The 22,940-nt window shown below is 42.6% G+C and overlaps 7 protein-coding genes across 7 annotated transcripts; 2 read left to right on the forward strand and 5 right to left on the reverse strand.

The window, feature by feature from the left end:
* Positions 1–2,965: 2,965 nt before the first annotated feature.
* OGAPODRAFT_91819 (uncharacterized protein) lies at positions 2,966–5,750 on the reverse strand. Its single transcript, XM_018357042.1, has one exon. It carries the CDS (start codon positions 5,139–5,141, stop codon positions 3,063–3,065), a length of 2,079 nt encoding a protein of 692 aa, XP_018213000.1. The 5' UTR covers positions 5,142–5,750; the 3' UTR covers positions 2,966–3,062.
* An 885-nt stretch (positions 5,751–6,635) lies between these two features.
* OGAPODRAFT_15146 (uncharacterized protein) lies at positions 6,636–11,861 on the forward strand. Its single transcript, XM_018353528.1, has one exon. The coding sequence runs from the start codon at positions 6,810–6,812 to the stop codon at positions 11,748–11,750; it is 4,941 nt and encodes a 1,646-aa protein (XP_018213001.1). The 5' UTR covers positions 6,636–6,809; the 3' UTR covers positions 11,751–11,861.
* Positions 11,812–12,957, reverse strand: OGAPODRAFT_22635 (ubiquitin; the record flags this gene model as incomplete). Its single annotated transcript, XM_018355220.1, has 1 exon — positions 11,812–12,957. The coding sequence occupies one exon, from the start codon at positions 12,955–12,957 to the stop codon at positions 11,812–11,814; it is 1,146 nt and encodes a 381-aa protein (XP_018213002.1).
* A 364-nt stretch (positions 12,958–13,321) lies between these two features.
* On the reverse strand, positions 13,322–16,011 carry OGAPODRAFT_15147 (uncharacterized protein). The gene has a single exon (XM_018353529.1). The coding sequence runs from the start codon at positions 15,811–15,813 to the stop codon at positions 14,317–14,319; it is 1,497 nt and encodes a 498-aa protein (XP_018213003.1). The 5' UTR covers positions 15,814–16,011; the 3' UTR covers positions 13,322–14,316.
* Positions 16,012–16,142: 131 nt separating this feature from the next.
* OGAPODRAFT_15148 (uncharacterized protein) lies at positions 16,143–18,323 on the forward strand. The gene has a single exon (XM_018353530.1). The coding sequence runs from the start codon at positions 16,408–16,410 to the stop codon at positions 18,247–18,249; it is 1,842 nt and encodes a 613-aa protein (XP_018213004.1). The 5' UTR covers positions 16,143–16,407; the 3' UTR covers positions 18,250–18,323.
* A 669-nt stretch (positions 18,324–18,992) lies between these two features.
* On the reverse strand, positions 18,993–20,375 carry OGAPODRAFT_44547 (uncharacterized protein; the record flags this gene model as incomplete). Its single annotated transcript, XM_018355475.1, has 1 exon — positions 18,993–20,375. A coding segment is annotated over one exon (1,383 nt), but the record flags the coding sequence as incomplete, so codon positions are not given.
* A 275-nt stretch (positions 20,376–20,650) lies between these two features.
* OGAPODRAFT_91824 (uncharacterized protein) lies at positions 20,651–22,632 on the reverse strand. Its single transcript, XM_018357043.1, has one exon. It carries the CDS (start codon positions 22,624–22,626, stop codon positions 20,830–20,832), a length of 1,797 nt encoding a protein of 598 aa, XP_018213006.1. The 5' UTR covers positions 22,627–22,632; the 3' UTR covers positions 20,651–20,829.
* Positions 22,633–22,940: the final 308 nt, after the last annotated feature.

Consider the following 22,940-nt stretch of genomic DNA (forward strand, 5'->3'; position numbering starts at 1 on the left):
AATGTATTTTCCACCAATCATCGGAAGGGCCTGTTCAGTTACATCTGCATCGTCCCGTGAAAGCATATAGTGTATTCCATGAACAACGCATTTGGTTTCCTGTATTTGGAGAAGACATTGGGTTTTTCTTGAAGGTATCAAAAAGTATGGGACCTCCTCTAGGTTCCACAGCAGTATTGGATGGGTCTTGATACTATCTAAAGGATTGTCGTATTGGTAAAATTCGTTGTACTCCAATTTCATGATATTTTCGTCTGTTGTTATTAAGTTGACTAATATGGTGTACTCTTTGTCCGCAGGCTCCAATGGCTCCATAAACACTGTGTCCACAAGAGCTCCTCCAATTATCATGTTTTGCGACGCGCCAAATGACGGAATACCGTGCGAGTCGTATTCTATGCGCATTATCCGTATCACCTTGGAAAAGGCAGCAATGGCCACCAATTTTCCTGTTCTGCAAACGGCCACTTTGTACCCAATCATACTCGTCTTCTCACATGGCCCCAAACTGTTTGTTTGAAGTCTCTGAATAACAATTGGTTCGAAACGTCCTGCGGAAACAAATACGCGCAACAGTAGCATCGTCCCGTTTTCCAGGCACACAAGTAGTGAATCCTCAAGTTCAGACTCCTGACAGCCAGGTAACACCGCGCAACTCCACACACTCGACTCAAAGAAAGCCTTGTCCTTGTTGTTGATGGACACAGAGGTGTTTCTGACTGCAATATTCACGTACATGGTGCTCTCTTCCCCGGGATCGGCAAGGCTGCTTGCTTCCGGTGCCTTTTTTTTGCTTTTCCAAACTTCATTTATGTAATCTGGCTCGCTGCTGAACATATCCATGGAATCTGAAGGCTCTAAAAGGTCCTGCCAAGTAGCACTCGTCAAGATGCGTTTGGATCTGCTGTTCAAGGGATTCAGATCTCTGTACCGCGAATCGTGTGCAATCACACGGACTCTGAAATCTGAAAAGTACGCTTTCACTACCTCGGATCCGGCTATCGTGCGCTCGAGGAAGAATGGCCCGCACTTCTTCCCCATACCTTCCTCCATGTTACTGAAATCAACTTTTTTCGTCTATTTATCATTTGGCTTACGTTATACATTTATACACCTGGTCCAAAGCAGTTTCTGCGTCCTCATCCAAAGTCTCCGCCAACTCTGACACAAATGCCCGATACTCTTCATTGTCCTTGCCGCGGTGGTAATTGTTCGAAACGAAACTGACAATAAAGTCAACCAATGATTCCTCTCTAACACCCAGGAACTCTTCAAGAACCTCTTCTGCTTTGCGCCGGACTTTGCTCACCTGTTCTTCCGATAGAGCAGATGCCTCTTCCTTCTTACGAAGTGAGATCTTGACTGGCTTGCTTGTAAACGAGGCCATGAACTCATCCTGCTCGGCGGTTGCATCACGTTCCTTGGCTTCCTCGTCTCTGTCTATAGCGTCCATTCTCTCCTCGTCTTGCTTCTTTTTGCTCCGGAAAGCAAGATAATTGCTATGGTTCACGTAATAACTGAAATTCTGATCAATCTTATTCGAGGCATCTTTAATGCCGTTAACAAAACTGTCCAGGAAGCGCTTGCGTGCGTTGACAACATATTCAGTTTCGTACGCATGGTGTTCGATATTTTTATGAAAGGCTTCTATGGATTTCACGCGAGCCTCATCACGCTTTCGCGTCTGCTGTATTCGCATCAAAAATGTTTTTTCTGCCCTTGCCTGTGCCTGTGTCTCCTGTTGCTTCTTGAATTCCTCGTCGTCGATCCCATCATCCTGTAACTCTTCATCAGACTCGTCCTCGTTTCTATCATTGCGAGCGGGCAGCATTCTACGCAACTTCATCTTGTTCAACTGTTTGTCCCTGATCATTTGCTGCTCTTTTTTCTGACTCTCCAGGTACAAAACTCTCATTCTAAAGTCGATCACATTCTGCTTGACCAAATCAAGCATATCTGGAGGAACGTCTTCGAGATCTTTGTTATCCACCACATAAACCTGACCCTGTCCATTGACTGTTTGCGTTCCCCTTTTTCGCAAAGCCTCATGTTTTTCGATCTGACTCAATCGCTCATTGAACTTGGAAGAGTCGATCTCTGTAATCTCAATGTTATCTGCCAGCTTCTCACATGCCATGCGGGCGGTCTGTTTCAGTCGAACCTTTATATTCTCGCTGCTCACTACCTTATCAAACAAGTACAGAGTCAAGAGGTCATGAAATTCAATGAATATTATTTTCGAGTTGATGATGTCGTGGTTAAGCGCAGTCCAGCTGAATTTGGTGTTGAGATGCACATTTTCGTCATTCACTTTGACTGGAACTGATGTGAGTAACTCATTTATGGTGTAAGTCAGTAGATCGTCCACAAGATAATTCGATTGAATAAGACATTCTGGGAAACCTTCAACTCCTACCGTGAGAAGAGATTTGATCGGGTCGGTATCATCGTGGAATAAATTAAGGGTAATATAATGTTTGAACTCATAGCTCTCACCGTTAAATTGAGAGTATTCTTCAAGGCCAGTCATCGTGCTGCCGCCATGGTTTGATTCACTGCCATGTAACGTTACTGTGTCGAATCCAGTAATAGAGACTATATCTCGCAGGCTAATAAAATTTGGGAACTTAAGAGGTCTCAGACCAGCTAGCTCAAGATCATAATCCTTCTTCTGAGGTCTTTTAATCCTATCCAGAGCCTTAGACCCTTCAAAATTGGGGGCTTTATCAAATCCAAAATGATAGAATCGGGGCATTTCCTACAATACTTTGTTTTCTACAATTTTTTTTCAAAAGTTGCACGGCCTTTCCTTCGGGAATTCCCAATGATGGATGTCCCAATGATGGTTTGGCTTACATATGTCATAACTTCTGAATGAACCTTTTAGCATTTTCTTCAACCATAAGAACTAAAACAAATAACAGCAAATACACAACATAAAACGATGAAAAACGAACCTTCATTGCAACAAAGTGCAAGGAAAATTGGAGCTGGTCATAGCAACCACTGGACATGACACAAATTATAGCAATCATTAAACCTCAGGTTCTCATACTAAACGGCTAAAACTTCTGCTCGTATGATTCTGAAAGATATCCCTGGCTTTGTTCTGTCGGCGTGCCAGGTGCCGGATTTGGATTATAATACATGTAGCATGGATAAAGAGAAGGACTGACATTGGGATCATATGGCGCATAGGTGTAGTAATACCCTGTCGTTGGAGGTCCCCCTACTGCCTGCACTCCAGCACCGCTTCCAGGAACTCCCATCATTGCCGGATTGTGGACCCCTGATGACACTGTATTGCCCATGTAGCCACCAATATCCTTCGTTGGTACAAGGTAGTAATAGGGAGCTGGCGATTGATAATAGTTAGGTCCCCCAGCACTTCCCATCTTGGAAATCATTTTGGAATCAGCCATTGGATGCACAGGAGGGAATTTGGGGGAATACTCGTCCACATCGACGGATGTGTACGAATAAGTTGTTTTGGAAGCTCCGTTGGTAGTTGATGAATATGCTGTATGGGTATTGCGGCCCACAGTAGCATCGTCATTCTCCTCAATTCTTGTCATCCCGTTGTTTGATAGCCTTTCCTCATCGCTAAGGATGGCATCTGGATCTTCTGCTTGAGTGCCAGATGCTTTGGTGTTCTTAGTGGCATCGTTGGCATTCTTGCTACCTGCGCCAGTACCAACAAAGTCGAGATTAGTCTTGTAAACCTTTCCTGATGAACCTGCCGGCGAAATGTGATCTCCAAATGAGAATCTCCTTAGTGGCGGAGGGTTAGAGATACTATTCCTCTTGAACGAGGAAAATGGTTGCATTTCTTGTTCGGGAAAACCACTGAGACTACCAAATCGCGGACGGTAAAAATTGGGAGCCTTTTTAGACTTACTTCCAGAGAAGTTATGACTACCACTGTTGTTGTTGTTGCTGCTGCTGTTCGAATTGTAAGCATGTCTTCTCCTGAAACTCACAGGTGGAGGAGCCAAATTCAATTTTGGTCCGCTTTCATTTGAATATTTGTTTTTGTAATTGTTGTACATCTCGCGGTATTGTACATGAATCGTCTTAAACTTGAACATCGAATGGTTTTCTCTCTCAACTGCGGATGCAGCAGCTTTCCTAGTTTCAAATTTAACAAAGGCAAAGTTATTCAATGGCCTATTCACCAAAATCGCCTCTTTGATTTTGCCATGTTGTTCAAACCTTTCGATCAACTCATCTCTGTTAATTCGTGGATCGAGCTGTCCAACAAAAATCGAATATTTGTCAATTGTCACTTCAGGAGTGTCACTTGAATCGTCTTCAAGATTTTGTGCCCATTCAACATTCCAAAATGGTTTAACTTTCAGGTTTGCGTAGGCACTAATCGCATCCTGACGGTATACAAATTTGCAAAACCAGTAAGAGTGCGATCCAGTATGTAGATCAACGAGATTTGATTTCTCGTCCACAGAGACCAGTTTTTCAATCTCTCCGTACTTTTCTAAAAAGGACCTGATTGAAGATTCTGGCAGCGCCTTATTTGTGGTCTCGATGTAAAGAGTACGGTTGACACGAGCCTTTTCACATCTTATAGTCCTCCCATTTAATAGAGAATGCTGGCCTTCTACAATTGCCCGTTTCGCGTCCTCTTCCTTGGTATATTGCACAAAAGCATATGGTCTGTTAGCAGGATCTCTCAACACTTTCACTAACGATATGGTACCCCATTGCTTAAAATGGTTGCTAACTGACTGGCAAAGGATGTCATCTGACAAGTTGGATGATAAACTGGCCACAAACACACAAGCTGAAGGACGCCCTCTTTCTGCTGATGAGGTTTCAGTTTCTTTGCTAAAGCTGTCATCTTCATAGGAGACGCTGGTGTTCTCTGCTTTTTCTGCTGTCTTCTCATCAGTACTAATCAGTGGCTGTTTTGCATCGTGATTTTCCTCTTCAAGCTCATCATCCTCACCACAAGAGGATGCTCCTTCTGAGTAGTCGGATGACTGCTCGCTACCACTGTCACTATGAAACTTCAGGTTTTCTGATCTCAAGAGGCCATTATCGGCCATTGGCTGCAATTCTGTATGTTTCTCAATTTCCGAGTTTTTGAAAAGCTGAATGCTGCTATCGTCAATGCCCTCCATCATAGTAATTTGCAATAATAGTTATAGCACTGTGCAGAATTTGAAGAGCTTGAAAGTAAACTTATTGTTTTCGATGTTGTGCAATAAGAAGAGATGGTTGATTCGTTGAAGATGCAAATCAACTATTGACTTAAGCTTCTCTGGTATCCTTCTTTTAAAGCTAAATGACTAAAGATTAAAAATCCAGAAGATAGTTAGTTCTCCCACAAGAGTCCTAATGGAACAAAAGAACAAGAAAGTGATATCCCAATGACAGAATGCACATAATTATATCTATGGCTTTCTTCTTTCTTATAGTGTGCAATATGTGTAAATTGTGTATCTGATAATGTGGATCGTGTACCACGAAGTTTTGGATCAAGCAGTAAATGTTTCGTTTACAAAAAGACGTTCGATCTAAAGGCAGATCTGACACACTAGTTATGATGCACTGAAGTCTTTCAATCGATTGTGTTTATGCAAATTTGTACAACTCATACTCATTCGATACCAAAATATAGGTTGTGACCTAGTCACGGTGTCAGGTATAAGATTTCATAATTGATCTTAGCACGATTGTACAGAACACACAGCTCACAAATAACAAGAAGTTCCTGTACTCCAGATGTGTATACAGCACACGAACAAACACACTAAATGCATTGGTGAAAGAAGGTTAATTCAAGCGCCACAGCATCAAAAACAAAAGTAATTTGGGACGAGTATTACCTGCATATTTTCTTGTCTGTTGTTTGGGCAACCAAATTTAGCTATCAGGCCAACTCTCATTTTGATTTAATGATGTTTGAGTTGTGTACATGATAATTTTTTTTACAAATGAGAATTAGACATTGCATATACTAGATTCCACATGCATCTATTGTTCAGATCCGATTGTGTGATAATGTTTGCGAGATCTCCAGTATGATAGATTGGTGCATCCCCACTACAGTAGTCAAATACGCCATCCTGTTCTGTACAAGTCGCAACTCTTGCAGGACACAAGAATGCCACTGGATATCATATGTGGCAATAAGGACAGAAAAGCAAAAAACCCCTATTTCAGTTTAGCCCTCACTAGATTGCAGCTTTGTAATACTATGATCTTTTCAATATCTATATTTTCTGTAGTTGACCCAACCAACCTGCTTTGCCGGGGAATATCTTTATTTCCCCGAGCCTTCGAAAAACCAACTCTTATCTGCACTGCCATGATCCAGCTTTAACCTGAAAGCCGTAGTAGTGTTCCACATAATTTGCCTTTGGTATTTTTTCTCAGTCTACTTTATATCTGCTATGAGTAACGAATTGGCACTCGTAGAGAAGGTGGAGCTGCGGCTGGCATTGGCAGACACAGACGTCAAATTTGAATCTGCTTTGAATTTATACTTGGCTCCTATTCTCCTCAAGTTTTCGTCCTCTGATGTTGCAGTTAGGAACCAGATCAACAAAATTGTGAAATACTTACTCACCAGAATAAACACTTCAAATGTCCAGCTTCCTATAAAAAATCTTATAAACCAAGTCAAATCCCCAAACGTGGGAGCAGGCGTAGATCCTACAGTGGTTCAGTCTTATACATTACTTTTCATCTCCAAAGGATTGCCTCGCCTTCCAGAGAAAGAAAGACTCGATTTGATACCTGTCCTAATAGATGGCATTTCGGCGATGAAGGATGTGATTGCCTCCAGGATGTTCAATGTTCTGTGCAAGCTGCTGCTAGATTGGCACCCAGACGACTCACAAAAGAGTTCATACCTCTCCTCTTGGAATGTCAACGAATCAGATCAGACTTTCCTCATCAAGAAATTCTCGGAATTCATGTTGATGGGTCCAGTGCTTCCCGATGAGTCTCACAATATTCCTCAAAATCTCACTTTTCCTGGTCTTTCAAGCTCGTCGGTCTCTTTTTTCACCTACCAGGCAGGCGCAACATTCGATCTAGGTACCTTAACGAATTACAAAAAAGCGATAGTTAGGTTCTCTGAGGCATTTTTTCTGAATTCTGCCACAATAATTGCAATCATTGCTTCAGCAGATATCTCGACTTCACTTGCCAATGAGGCCGATTCATATTTAAAGAGAATCCAGGTGAATTACGAAAGTAAATCATTAGTTGATCAGTTGATAGATCTATTCCTAGGCGATAGCGAACGACCTCCTGCTTCCTTGTATTTGCAAGAAAAAATTATGAATTTCTGCAGTCAGTCGCATTTGGCAGCTTCCTCCCCTAAAGCTGCTCAATTATGCTCGCTTGGACTGGAGTCTAACTACCCGAGGCTGAAACAATCGACGATTAAATTCATCAAATGGCTATCAACGGCCATGCTGAAAAATGAAACTAGACACGACCAAGCTCTTTGCAAGACCATTGCTACTCAGCTAAGAAACAATCTCGAAAAAGAAGATTCAACAAACACGACACAGCGTCGTTTTCAATACGAGGCCTTGACCGTGCTTTTACGAGGACTTAAAGTTCTGGAAGATTGCACATTTGTTATCTTCTTATTCCAAATGATGGAACACGACTCTGCTGACCTTAGATCCAGTATTCAGGACGCAATTTCCGCTTTGGCCCCTTTATTGCCACAATTGCCATCTGACGAGAAGCAGAAGCTTATGGGTGTATTAGAGTCGTATTTCAAGGAAGTGCCAACCTTTGAAACGAAAGACAACATTTTGAGTTGTCGTTACGCTGCAGTGAAGCTAGTGAATGCCTGTTTTCCATTCAGTGATACAAGGGCCAGAATCGTGAATGTTCTTGCGCAAACTCAATTTGATAAACCTGAAACGTTAGAGGAAGCATCCAAAGGATTGCATCCTTATTACTTCTCTTTGATACAAAATATCAAATTGTCTGAGTCGAAAATGACGGTGGATTTTCCTGATTTCGAATCCATAGTTCAAGAAGCCCATCATATTGACCATGCTAACATTGGGAAGCTAATGACCTTTGCTTGGAGGTGTCTTGTAATGCAAGCCATTAGAGGATGCGTCACTGTTATTGTTCCTGATCAGCAGTGGGAAATACGACTGAACAATGCATTAGAGTACGATGAAAAAGTGAAAGGCTTAATCGTGAAAGAACTAAAGCGTCTAGATTGTACGCCTTTACAGCTGGACCCGCACTTGTCGGTTCTTTCTTCATTTCTGAAGATGCAGCTCGAAGTTTTTATATCTGAGTCAAGTTTGGAAGCTGGTCGACAATTATATCAGACCCTCATATCAAGTCCTCGGCAAGCACTCTGCAGTACTGTCTCTTCAATCGATAGAGTCAAAGCCATGCTCACTGTGTCCCTCTCAGACGATGTACTGTTGTACGCTTCCAAATGTCTGGCTATCATTGCTTCTCAAGACACTTTAGAGGAGGAGAATTTGAAGTCTCTTTTAACTAGCTTATTGAGCGATGATCAAGTCATGGCCACTTCGTTTTTGATTTCTCAATTGGTTTTACGGGGAAAACAAAGGCTTGTTTCAACCGAGCTGTTTGACGAAGTTTTAATGAAAATAGAGAATTACATTAATTCTTCATCTTCGAGGCTTCATAGAGAGGGCCTCGAAAGCTTGTCACAGCTTGCTTTGTATGGATGTTTGGGACCGATTTTAACTTTATCATCAAAAGTGAACTCATACAAGAGAACGTTTGTTGAGTTGTTACTGCCCTTAGTGAAAAAGCTTAACGAAAAAGCTACTATTGCCATCTCTTGTTTGAGTCTTTCACTTCCAATCTCAGATACAGAATATTTGCCTCTGATTGAGTCTGCGCTATATGGGACTCATAATTCAAAACAAACAGATTTTTGTTTCACAGCTGGGGAAGCATTTAGCATCCTTGCTGCAGGTGCTCAATCCAAAGTGGTGGCGAATAAACTGGATATCAGAGACGAATCTTGGAGTCCTCCATTAGAGCACGATGACTCTAGATTACCAATTATAATGGACACTATTATTCAGGCTTGTGCGAATTCAAAGCCTGCGTTGAAAAGAGCAGGATGTATTTGGCTTTTGTCACTGGTTCAGCATTGTGGACACCTTAAGCACCTCCAAAATAATTTAGGGTTACTCCAACGCTCGTTCCTTAGTTTTCTGGCCGATAAGGACGAAATCATACAAGAGTCGGCAACAAGAGGTTTGAGCATGGTGTATGAAATGGGGGATGCAGAATTGAAAGATACGCTGACGCATGATTTGCTCAGCTCGTTCACCGATTCCCGAAAATCTACCAGCAGTGGATATCTTCATGAGGAAACTGAATTGTTTGATCCGGGTGTTATGAATACAGGTGACGGCTCTGTGTCCACTTACAAAGATGTTTTGAATCTTGCTTCCGAAGTCGGGGATCCCAGCTTGGTCTACAAGTTTATGTCCATTGCCAAAAGTTCTGCTTTGTGGTCGTCCAGAAAAGGTATAGCTTTTGGCCTGGGCGCAATATTGGACAAATCTAAGCTGGATACATTAATTGCTAATGATAAGAGGCTGGCTTCCAGACTGATTCCAAAACTATTTAGATACAGGTTTGATCCAAGTCCATCAGTTGCACAGACTATGAATGATATATGGAACTCTCTGCTTCCAAATTCAAAAGTGATCACAGACAACTTCGAGACCATATTGAGCGATCTTCTTACAAATATGGGAAATCGCGAATGGAGAGTGAGACAGGCTTCAGCAGCTGCTATTCAGGACTTACTTCGTCATGTCTCATTCGAAGAGTATGAGACTCATTTGGAAGAAATTTGGACTATGGCTTTCAGAGTTATGGACGATATCAAAGAGAGTGTGCGGGTGGAGGGAAACTCCCTGACCCGGTATCTTGCGACAACGATGGTCAATAAAATTTCAAGCATTGATCATCAAATGTCGAATGACTCGAAGATTCTATCGCAGCTAGTGCCTTTTCTTTTAGGTTCAAATGGTCTGTTGAACGATTCCGATGATGTAAAGAATTTTGCTTTGCAAATCATTATAAAGCTCGCCAGATCATCGTCGATCTTGTTGAAGCCTTATGTTTGCGACATGATTGGGCAATTGACGATGATGATGTCATCTATTGAACCCCAAGTTGTCAATTATCTCGCATTAAATGCGGACAAGTATAATATGAAATCAGACGATATTGATTCCCAAAGACTTGCCGCACTTGGTAGCTCCCCCCTTATGGAAGCAATTGAACAGCTAATGAATCTTTTGGATGAAAACCTCATGACTGATTTTATCGCTCATTTATCAGATGCGGTGAAGAAGTCTGTTGGATTACCGTCCAAAGTGACAGGGTCGAAAATCATCATCACTCTCATCACCCGACATTACATTATTTCGCAGACACATGGAGACGACCTTCTTAAAATTTGCATGAGTCAACTGAAAGACAGAAATGAAACTGTGTCGAAGTCCTACGCTATTTCCGCTGGATACTGTGTACGTATAGCCTCACTGAAAAAAATTGATAGTTTGGCGAAGAGGCTGAAAGCGTACTATTTTGAAGCTGGTGATAATGAGAAACTTAAATTACTTTCCGCCAGCGCCTCGGAATCCATTTCCAAGTACTCTGGTGATAAGTTTCAGTCAATCGCTGTCAGCTTCGTCCCCTTGATTTTTGTTGGAAAGCATGACCCTGTCAAAGAGGTTTCCGATCCATTCACTAAAGCATGGGAAGATGCTTCCTCTGGAGGAAGTGGGTCAGTCAAGCTCTATCTCAAAGAAATAATTGAGCTCATCATGTCCCACATTAATTCTACCGATTTACAGATTAGACAGAGTATTGCGTTGTCGATTATTGAGATTGTGGATAAATTGGGTCCAGAGATCGGCTCATTGAGTAACTACCTAGGTCAGCTTTATGAAATCCTCATTGTGTCTCTTAGGGGCAGGTCTTACAAAGGTAAGGAGAATTTGTTGAGATCGCTGGTTCTCTTGAGTACTAAGACCCCAAATTATCTCCATCAGACGGAGAACTTACAGATTTTTGATCAGGTCAAGCGTTGTATTTTAGTTGAAGCTAGACGAAAAAACAAAGAATACGCAATTCACAGCGTACAATCGCTTGGTATTTTCTTGGGAACTTTCCCTGACGAGGAAATGTATGAAGAATACTTGTCCTTGATTGACTCATTTATTCAACCAAAGCCAAAGAATGAGTCGGATATGGATACGGATTCGGAAGATGATGCTACAAAGTCAAATAAAAAATCCAAGGATGCTCGATTGGAAGAAATGAAGATTCAGCTACTCGAAAACCAATTGAGCGCATTGAACTTTGCCGAGCCCAATAGAAACCTTTGTGAGCACATTATGAAAAACCTAGTCGAATATTTCGACGATAGTCGTTACCAACAAACCTATAAAACTCAATTGGCTATAATTAAAGGTTTCGCCACACTTTTGAAGTCTTTCGAAATCTTGGACGATGACCTGAAGAAGCAAATGTTTGACATTTGGTTCACTATTTCAACAAATTGTGCCAACAGAGAAAACCTTCAAAATGTTTTGATTGCATTCATTAGGGCTACCAGCGAGTTTGCGAGAGTTTGCCCCGCCGTTTCTGAAAGCTGTAAGAAGAAACTTGAAGAAGTGGCCTCTTTAGAAATTAACTCCGTGGTCAACATGGAGGTTAGCAACGCATTAAACAAATGAAGTACGCAAATGTAGGTTGCGATAGAGCGTTTTGTCATAGTTACACCAAGTACATACTAATTCAGAAACCACCTCTCAGTCTCAAAACCAAATGAAGAGTAGATTCCTTCTGAATGTTGTAATCGGACAGAGTTCTACCGTCTTCTAGCTGCTTACCAGCAAAAATGAGTCTTTGCTGGTCAGGGGGGATTCCTTCCTTATCCTGAATTTTGGACTTGACGTTATCGATAGTGTCAGAGGACTCAACCTCAAGGGTGATGGTCTTTCCAGTCAAGGTTTTAACGAAAATTTGCATACCACCTCTCAATCTCAAAACCAGATGCAAGGTCGACTCCTTTTGAATGTTATAGTCGGATAACGTTCTACCGTCTTCGAGTTGCTTACCAGCGAAAATAAGTCTTTGCTGGTCAGGGGGGATTCCTTCCTTATCTTGAATTTTGGACTTGACATTATCGATAGTGTCAGAGGACTCAACCTCAAGGGTGATGGTCTTTCCGGTCAAGGTTTTAACGAAAATTTGCATACCACCTCTCAATCTCAGGACCAGGTGCAAGGTAGACTCTTTCTGAATGTTGTAATCAGACAGAGTTCTGCCGTCTTCGAGTTGCTTACCAGCGAAAATCAATCTCTGTTGATCAGGCGGGATACCCTCTTTATCCTGAATTTTAGATTTCACATTATCGATAGTGTCAGAGGACTCAACCTCAAGGGTGATGGTCTTTCCGGTCAAGGTTTTAACGAAAATTTGCATACCACCTCTCAATCTCAAAACCAGGTGCAAGGTCGACTCCTTTTGAATGTTGTAATCGGACAGAGTTCTACCGTCTTCTAGCTGCTTACCAGCAAAAATGAGTCTTTGCTGGTCAGGAGGGATTCCTTCCTTATCTTGAATTTTGGACTTGACATTATCGATAGTGTCAGAGGACTCAACCTCAAGGGTGATGGTCTTTCCGGTCAAGGTTTTAACGAAAATTTGCATACCACCTCTCAATCTCAGGACCAAGTGCAAGGTAGACTCTTTCTGAATGTTGTAATCGGACAGAGTTCTACCGTCTTCTAGCTGCTTACCAGCAAAAATGAGTCTTTGCTGGTCAGGAGGGATTCCTTCCTTATCTTGAATCTTCGATTTGACATTATCGATAGTGTCAGAAGATTCTACCTCTAAAGTGATAGTTTTGCCGGTCAAAGTCTTAACGAAAATCTGCATTTTTAAGCGTAAACCTATAGGTTGTTGTCTTAAAAAGTTTAGGGGATGCGCGATATTTATATGCTGCTACGGAAAACAGGCAATTTCGGTGGCAAAGAATAAGGGGGGGGTTACAAAAAAGAAATGATACTTTACACCAGCCACACCTGATAACAGAGTTGCCTAACTAAATAAAATGACCATAACAACAAAAACATCGCTTGTTCACCTGGACAGGGGCGTGATTTCCATACAAATGCTTGGTACTGCCTTTTACAAGTAGATTTGAAGTTCTACTTGTTATAGTAGCATCTCTGTTTCTCAAATACGCCTCACCTGGATTAATCGGATAAGGTTGTGCGGCTGGGCGTGAGTAATTACTATGTGGCGGTTACTTTTATATTTGTGGCGCATTATATATTATGCCAGAACTTTCTGGCGGGGTGCGGCTGGCTATTAATTATTGATTTAAGTCACAATCGACGCGACGACAAAATTGTCTTGATACTAAGTAGCAGAATGTGATAGCTCATAATTGATGTTGGTTTATCAGATCCGCGTTGACCTGGGTTCAAAATGATTCACCTCTTCTTCTAGCTCCAAGATATTACTAAGCATGCTTCCTCGACGTTCTCTTTCCTCATCTGATGAGGACGAGCAGGCATCCAATTCACGGAAAAGGTCGGCTCTATTTATTTCCAATGATTTGCAATTGCGTTCACCTGTGAATGAACTCCGGCTTGGCATATCCAATGAAGATCGAGGAGTTGGCAATTTCATCTCTTCTCTGAAAGTTATGAATTCTTGACGTTTTTGTCTCAAAAGCTCTCGGTTTTCGAGCAACCTGAGGATTTCAGATGCCTTGTTGCGAATGTTAAAAGCGAGTTGGGCGTCCTCGACGTGTTTTCGGCGTGTATCTATCTGATATTCCCTGAGGGTTCTGATCGAATATTGATTCATTGTCAGCCAAGAAACAAACTCAGATGACGAGGTCTGTAACATATAAAGCACAATCGATAGCGCTTTGTGAATTTGAATGGGGCTTTTGGAACGCAGTTTGCGGGACAATTCTTTGGTGATCAAACCCAAGTCGCGCGGGTGGTTTGAAAGCCGAGATAGCTGGTTCAACTCCGCAGTAGTCGGCCCCCATCGGGTGTCTTTTGTTGCTTCCTTTATGAGAGCTTCGCTATGGGAAGTCCTCTTCAGGGGCAGAAAGACTACACTTTTCATTCCAAGTCAAATTTATGTCTCGGTCGGTATTTTATCAGGTTTCAAATTTTATTTTGAGATGCCGAATATGCCCAGCTTTTTTTTTACCGAGACGATGATAGAAAACGGCGGATTGCTCGTCTATTTATTATGTTACAATAATATATCTAATTATACATCTGCATTCAGTGAGTACTTCTTTAGAGTTCCGTCTTTCAAAACGGCTAAAACCTCATAATGGTCCTCTAAACACTTAATTTCAAGATTGACAATCACGTCCTGGGCGAGATCAGGTATTTGTGCAGCCTCAGAGCTCCATTTCTTGTTCTTTTTGTAGTATCTGAATAGCGTCTGATCATTAAAAAGATATGACGAAGCCCTGTCAATAGCAAGAACAGCACTACCTGGAGAATCCAATACAGCTTGAAAGACGTCTTTCCTCAAATCATATATTCCAACTTTCGAGCCCGAGTCGGTGGAACAATGCATCACCAAAGAGTAGCCATTTGGTGCAAATAGAAGTTTATCTATCTTCTCGACACTGCCAAGCGAGTCAATGGCAACGTTGAGCTCGACAGAGCTTTTTGCAATATTGAAAATTTGAACGACGTTATTTTCAAAGCATAAGCCTAGGAATAAACCATCTTGATGCAGAGCCATCTCACAAATATTGAATTCAAAAGGATTTGACTCGTATAGCTTAATTTCTCCGTCGAATATATATAGCCTGTCGGCCTGTGCTATGATCAGATACGGTAGTAAGGGATGGGCCAAAATGCTCGTGATTGACTTCTTTTCCAGTTGAATCTTTGTTTCCGATTCGCCTTCAACAATATGGACTGTCCCATCGGTGGAGGCGTACGCATACTTATGTTCATTGAGCCACTGCAAATAGCAAATTTTGTTTCGCTTAGGAAGCGTATGCCGATTGATAAGCCTATTTTGAAGCAAATCGTATATCACAATAACGTTTTCCGAATATGCAAGCAATAGCTTGGTTCTTTCAGAGTCAAATTTTGCTTGGACGAGTGTTGTTTTCTTCTTTTGTCCATCCCATATTTTGAATTCTTCTTGTAATGTAAACTTTATGTGCGAGCTCTCATCAATTGGAGATTTATATTTCTGCGAACGGTGCTGTTGATATAATTGCGAATGGGCCTCCAGTAATTGACTAGTGTACTCTTCGGACAATGGTTGTGATCCGTTGGTTAGTTCCGCTGGTGTGTCGATCTCTATGGCCTCTCCCTTTCCAAGCTTCGTCGTAAGCTCCTCTAGAGCCCTTTTATACTCGTCGCGTTGTTTGATGGCGTTTGCGGCGACTCGCACTGCTGCATCCTGTTTGTACAAAGCTAAGCTGAGCTCTTTTTTGTACTGACTCAGTTGTTTGCGTAGCTCAAATGTCTCCAGAGCCAATGCATCCCATTCGCGCTGAAACAATGACAACAAAGAAGGAATCGAGGTTGATGCCGATTCGCGCACCACTAGTGGCTTGTCCGAAGCAGACACCTGGATGGCCACTAAATCTTCAAGACTTATGGAATCTCCAGATATTGGGTCCGTCCCATGCTGCGCGATGTATTCCTCTACAAGCCTCTTTTCAAACACGTGGCCAGATTTCGTAGATAAGACTGGCTCCTGAGCCGGATTGCCTGAGATAGAGCAGATCATCGAACCTTTGTGTACTATTAAAGAAAATTTTTAAAGCTAGAGGAAATGCGCCACATGTGGCACATAACATCACGCGAAGCTAGGTTGTGGCGTACCTATGTTGGCGAGACCGCGTCTGAGGACCTTCCTCCTTTTCGCTGCTCATGGGCACCTCATGTAATGGATTCAATGAGAGGAAGGATTCATGTTACAATTACGGCATTTCTTTTGGTGCATCGGCTCAGCTCCAAAAAAAAAGCAGTCAAACGACCAAAGCACAAAAAATTGACGATTTTTTGTAGCGGAATTTTACTTACTGGGTTTCTACTTTAAAGCGCAAACTTGGAGTATATAAAAACAAGCGGTTTCAGCCAGAGCTTTGCCTTGTTGTCGGGATACTTCTGCTAGAGCATAAGACACTGGTTTATACTAGCTCAAGCAATCCCGTGGACCCTGCCTCGGCACATCAAAGATCAAGCCATAAGACTAGAATAGTCAAAATCTTTTCTAGTTTGAACGGTTTTCTGGCCTTCTGTGGTTGCTACTCACACCATACCTGGTGTAATATCTTCTACAAGAGAGGCGGACGTTAAAGATACAGTTATAAACCTCTAGATGTTGGTGTCAACGGAAAATCGCTCGGCTTGCGATTCAACTGGTAAAGCCAAAATTGATGACTCTAGTGACGTATCGGGTCCGAGTCGAAATAACAGATCATTATTAAGCTCGAAGAGTCCCTCGAAGTCAAAGACTTACCAGCCATTGGATTTGCAGTCGAATTCTTCCACATCCTCAACGCCCGCCAAATTTAAGGGTTTCAGATATAAGGGCCGGCCCCCAATAACCGAGGTTCCTGAGCTTATGGAATTGTGCGAGGAGTTTCTAATGACCACAAATGTAACCGGTCTCTCCATGATTGCTCGTCAGCGTGGTCTTCCGCCATCGTTAAGGCACAAAATCTGGCCTGTCCTGCTGAAATATCATCCATATGTTTTAAACCCATATGTGCAACCTGATGACGACGTTGATGATGACGATGGGGAGCTCAAAATTCCCGAAGCTCAAATCAAGGCTGACCTCAATAGATATCTCAGAGTTGCAGAACGTTACAAGCCAAAAGTTTTAACTCCGGAGCTCAAGGATCTGTTCGAGATTCAAGACAAAATATTTGAAACCTTGGAGAGTGCGATTGTCAAGTTCCTGAAAAAATGGGGGTCTATTGTACATTACAGTTCTGGTCTTGCCTGGATTGCCCTGGGCCTCGCAGAATGGGTTCCTCCCCTGTTAAACTCGCAGATTGTTCTTTGTGGTAAAGACGATATCGCAAAGAATGGGACCAAGTTGCGAAATGTCAACGACACCTACTTTGAAAAAATGGAACATGAGGGCACAGGCGCAGCCAGCTATACGTCAACATTGAATTCCACTCCTGTGCTATCATCATCACCGAAATCTGTTTCAAGTTTGGAAAGTTTGAATCCTCCTCTTGCATCCAATAACCACTCATTCAAACCAATGACATTTGCAGAAATTTACGAAAGAATGGTGCTAGTTATATTGCACACCCCTGATCCAACAAAAAAACATGAATCAAAACCGAATGATGAGCATTCGGATGAGACCTCGGATGATTTGCCCAAATTCGGAGGCTCGATCGAAGATAGAATATCATTTTTCCTATATTGTTTCAGACGGCTACTTCCAGAGTTGCATAAATTCATGTCGGAGGAGGGTTTATTGAAAGGAGACTGGATTTTATGGTGGCTGAAATACTGCGCTTCTAAAGTTTGGTCCAGGTACGATAGAGGGAGAGTGTGGGATCTTCTTCTTGGCTTCAGGAATACTTTTGATGAGGAAGATATGGAGCAGCTGAGGCAGCTGACAGAAGAACAAAAACGCTTACTTGGCCCTGATCTGTTTTGGAACCCATTATCCGAGCCGGACATCCACTACAAAAAAGGCAGGTCCAGTAGTATCAAGACTCTCATCAATCAAGTTTCTTTATCCTTTGATCAGACGCCAACCTTATCCTCCCTGTCTCTAAAAGATGATGATATCGAAGATATGCCTTTGAACGAGACAGGCATACCACTTTCGCAAATTGATGCACATGTCCAGCTTATCTTCATTTCGTTGGCGTTTTTGAAGGCAAAGGAATTTACGATAATGGAACTGGACCAGTCAGAGATCAAGCAGCTTCTCAACAATCTGTCCTCTCTGAAGAGGTCGGAGATTCGCTCGCTAGTTGGCGGGGACGGTCAGGTTGCAACTGCTTCGCTTCCCCCAGACAACTGTTCTTGCGCTTCTTGTAATGGAAGCGTAAACAGCAGCACGTCAGCCCTGTCTTCCCATAATTATCAATTGAAAAAATCCAACAGAGACATTGAAAACATCATTCTTGAGGCTGGTGAATTATGGAGAAAATTCATCTATCTGGAAATGATCGAAGAAAGCTGACATTCTGAAGTCAAGCATAGCTACTTTTTGTCATTATTACATTTATTATTAGCGTTCCTAAATGAATATTTAGCTTATTCTTGAACTAATCCCATCTGGCGCCTTCTTTCCATCTCCTTCTGAATGGCAATCTGATTGACTCTATTTTTTTCTTCCTGTGCTGCCTTCAATCTGGCTAATTTCCGTGCTTTCTTGGCTTCTGCGAGTTCACGCAGACGATGCAGTTCATCATCCTTCTGTTGCTTTTCGCTGTCCTTGTAGAGTTCTTCCAGAACATGTATCTCCTTGTCATTTCCGGCTAATTGATTGTTATATGGGTCTTCCGAATCTTTGCTATCTTCCCCAGTTTCGGCTTCTTGTCCCTGAGCTGTCTTCTCAGGTTCCTGGTTGTCTTGTTTCTGGTGAATTCGCGATTCTCTCAATTCTTTCATCAGATCTTCTTTCATTTCTTGCTCCTGTTTGTGCTTGAGCTCATCATTAACATTAGAGTTAATGATGTCGTGGTCGTTCGTCTTCTTGAATTTAACAAACCTGTAGCTCTTTCCATTCTTACCGCTGACGTATGGATTTAATGGGAAGTGGCCGAATAGTTCTTCCTGGTGGTTTTCCTCTTCTTGACGAAGTTTCTTGCTCTTCAGTTTTTCGAGCAGGACAGATTCCACATTTTTGCTCATATCTTCAACTCCGAAATCTTTGTTGACATTTTCATCGCCTTCTTCGGGTCCTTCCTCATCAACGTCCTGTAGATACTCATCCACCTCGCTCCAGTCAATGCTGACGTCCCTTCTAATGTCAGTGTTCTTGAAAACATTGAATTTTAGACCATTCCATTCTGAAGTCACCTCTTCAAAGGCTTTCATCCAGATCTTATCATAAAGTTTTTGGATCTTTGCTTTTTCAAGTCCGTTGGTCTCCTCTTCTGCCATCCATTTCATATGTTGGATGTCATCGGTAGAGGGCTCATAGATATGCCAGATTGTGTAGTGGGGCAAGCCTATGACGGAAAAGTTCATTGTTCGACATAGTTTTCCAAAACCTTCTGTCTCTGCGTGTTTGAGATACGAAAAAGCAGGAAACATAGCACCGCTGCGAAAAACATGAGCTTTGCTCAGAATTGACACACCCCCAATTCCATCAAGTTCCATCTCAACCTCAGGATCACCATATGGGTCCCTTAAGTATGCCAGATGTGTCCTCCAGGTTGCATACTCAGGATACCCTTCCACAATCACAGCGTCTTCATCCAGTTTATCTGCCAGTTCAATACCTCCTTCGCTCTCCTGCCAGGAATTCAGATCATAGGGCTGTTCGTAACCCAACCAATCAGGCAAAGGACGCCAAATATTTGGTACAATCACATCTTTGTCGTGATGCATCAAGTCCTCAATGATAGTAGGCGGCACTGTTTCAACGTCAGCGTCTCTCCAGTAGACCCAAGAATGATCAGGACGCAAAGCAGTGGCCAATAGCCAGTTTCTAGCAATCGCCATCAGCTTACGTCTAGGACCTTGGGCTTGGAATCCATGACGGTCCGAAAAAGATTGGCCAATGATTTGTCCGAAGTCTTTTTCGTATATGTTAATTCTCCCGAAATGCATCCAGGGGTCTTTATCAGACTGTATTTTTTTCAGTTCCCTCTTCAGATCTTTGATGGTCGAATCGGAGGTGTCAGAGATCAAGAATGCGAGGTCAATCAGATTATGTGGATAAGTCAAGTTCCTCATATGGCCAAAAAACATTGACAAATGTGGAGCTGCATCTCTCAATGGAACACAAAAAAGAACCCTTTCCTGGTGATTCCATCCGTCAGGGGAAGATGAAGCAACCTGCTTTAGATCGTAAAACTCGACGTTGTAATCGTCATAGCTTCCTGACTCACTGTTGTAGCCCGAAGGAAGATCTGGGTAATATCGATTGCTAGGCCCATCATTGAAACTGAATAACGTCAGAACAGATGGTGAATAGTATGTTATCAAAAAGGTGATAATAGCCACAATCGGCAAAAGGGCGTAAATGATCCAAGCCAGGCGAACTAGTAGCGAATGAGATGCATACTTGTCTCCCTCCTCCTCATCACTCGTATACTCTTCTTCGTCGTCGTTGAAAGGGAACTCGAATTTGGCCATTCTTTGACGAGGTTGAGTCGATTGTACCTTTTCTGCCAACGAAGATGTTTCCAAAAAGTCACCTTGAAGGCCAGAGGACAAAGATCGTTTCTCATCTTGAGTCCCCTTTTCGACTTCCCCAAGTAATTTCTCGAGAAATATGTCCTGGGACATCACAATATGAAACTGATCGATAAAGACACTTATTTGATTTTTCTGAATACTGTAATTCAGGTTAAATAAAAAAAACTTTATCAATTCCGGGCTGTGGAATAAATCCGTTGAGGATGCAATTAGCTATCTAAAGTACATATACACTGGGCATCAGTATCACCAAGTTGAATCATAAAACCTGATGAGTAGGAAAATGCTAATAAAATGCATTGTCGTCTGTTTTTGGGTGGGCAACTCAGCAGTTGATGTGAGTTGTATCTATACGGAAAGCTTGTGTATATGTCCGGCCAGGCACTACGGTTCAAGCTAGCAGATCAATGTCTTGGAAGAGCTTGAATATCCGTGCATTAGGGCTCTTGACGTAGTCGTTGTCGACAATTGTCACCAGTGTGAACGAGTCGCACAAAGACGATAGGAAATCAGTTGCTTGTGTGGCTTTCTCATGTCTGAATATCGAGACCCATTTGTCCAAAATTGAAAAAAGTTCATCCTTCCATGCTAAAAAGGAGATACGTTCGACGATGGTTGGTTGTATTACCTCGGTTCCTGGAAAACAGCCCCAAGTGACAGCGATGATATCTGAATCTTGCGTATTGGTAATCAGGTGGCCATCTTTGTCGGTGGCGTAGAAAGACAAAATGTTGGAATCTGCTCCCTTGTTCATCTCATTGATGCGTTCAATTAGCAAACTCACTACCGAGGAAGGAACCAAAAACTCCAGATACTGCTTCTGGTAAACGTAACCATTTCTTGGCCCCCATCCAAACACCTTGTCGCTGGATTTGAGTCCATTGACAGAAGGTTGTGAGTTGATCGTGAGGATACCGTGCTTGACAATCTCCAAGATTTGCTTCTTAGTAGGTTCGATCTCTGAAGAAATGCGACCATCCGACCAAGGCAAACATGAAAGTTCCCCGTTGATGTATCTCGTGGTCAGCTCGGCCAAATCTTTGAGACTGTTAGGCGTGCCCCAAAGTTCAAGTGCTTTCTTGGGAGAGTGCCTGATGAGCTCTGACTCGCACGATTCAACGGAGGCAAAAGCAGGAGAGCGAGAATCTCCCCACCTTCCATTCGGGAACTCGTCCCAGTTAGCAGTGCGGCTGATATAAGAGAATTTTCTGTTTTTCCAGAAGATGGGTCTGACTGTCTCCTTGGATCTGTTCGGATTGAGCGATTTTCTCCACGGCTGTTTCATGTCGTGAAGCTGTTGCTTGGTAACCAAATTAAGACCCTGCAAGATCATAAGGGTAGATTTTTCCAGGTTCATGGTATAGAAATGCAGATGGTTCACTCTTTTGGATTCGAGCAATTGTTGACACATCTCAATCACCAGCTTTGTTCCGACTTCTCTCACCTTCGCGTCGTCATCTTTGATAGGCTCCAAAGCCTCGCTGAAATGCTTGGGGATCGTGATCTCGGACCAGCCAGCTCTTCTTATGAAAGCAGCATAAGTACTAATGGGCATGATACCTGGGATAATTGGCATAGTAATACCTATCTTTCTGCATTCATCACACCAGTTGATGAAGTTTTCCGTGTCATAAAACATCTGAGTGACAATAAAGTCAGCACCCGCGTCTTGCTTTTCTTTCAAATATTTCAAAGTTTTCACGGGATCCGATTCTTCGGGGTGACCCTCAGGGTAAGCCGCGACACCAATACAAAAGTGGTCACCGTAGTGTTTTCTAATATATCTGATCAAGTCTTTAGCATACTTGAAGTCGCCAGTAGACTCAGAGCCGTCCAACGGTGGGTCGCCTCTAAGGGCCAGAATGTTTTGGCACCCACTTTCATATGCCGATCTCAAAGCTTGATCGATCAAGTCTGTTTTCATGTTTGTGCAGGTCAGATGCATACACGTCTCGAGGCCCAACACTGTTGAGGTGGTCTGGACCATCTCTGTGGTGAGCGTGCTCAAACGGCCTCCTGCATTCCATGTGATATCGATGAACAAAGGATTCAGGTCGTACATTCTATCCATTCTATCGTACAGATTTTGGAGACCCTGGCTTGTCTTCGGGGTGAAGAACTCAAAGGAAAATGTCGCTGGTGCATTATCTTCCCTGTGCGACTCCAGGAGTTTGTTTGTGACCTTCATCTTCCCCTGATCACCACCTCTTTATACAAGTATTATTGTAGCTCGAAAAAATTTTCAACAAAAAGCCTCATGCTGGAGATGGTAGCAGCAACGTGGGTAGCAGATTTACCAACAATGGTTATTTTCGAGCTCTACTTTGCACCACCAACCCCAAAGTTGTTGGCCTGACGTGTAGTTCAAAGTTTGCGGGTCGTATGGACACTGGTTAGCACCAAAAGCTTTACTCAGGGGTTTTTCTTCCTCGAGGCTCCGCATGTGATAGTGCTGGACTAAAAAACGATATTTTGCGTCGATCGACTGATGAAAATATTTAC

This window comes from Ogataea polymorpha, assembly GCF_001664045.1.
Source record: "Ogataea polymorpha strain NCYC 495 leu1.1 chromosome Unknown OGAPOscaffold_1, whole genome shotgun sequence".
Lineage (NCBI taxonomy): Eukaryota > Fungi > Ascomycota > Pichiomycetes > Pichiales > Pichiaceae > Ogataea > Ogataea polymorpha.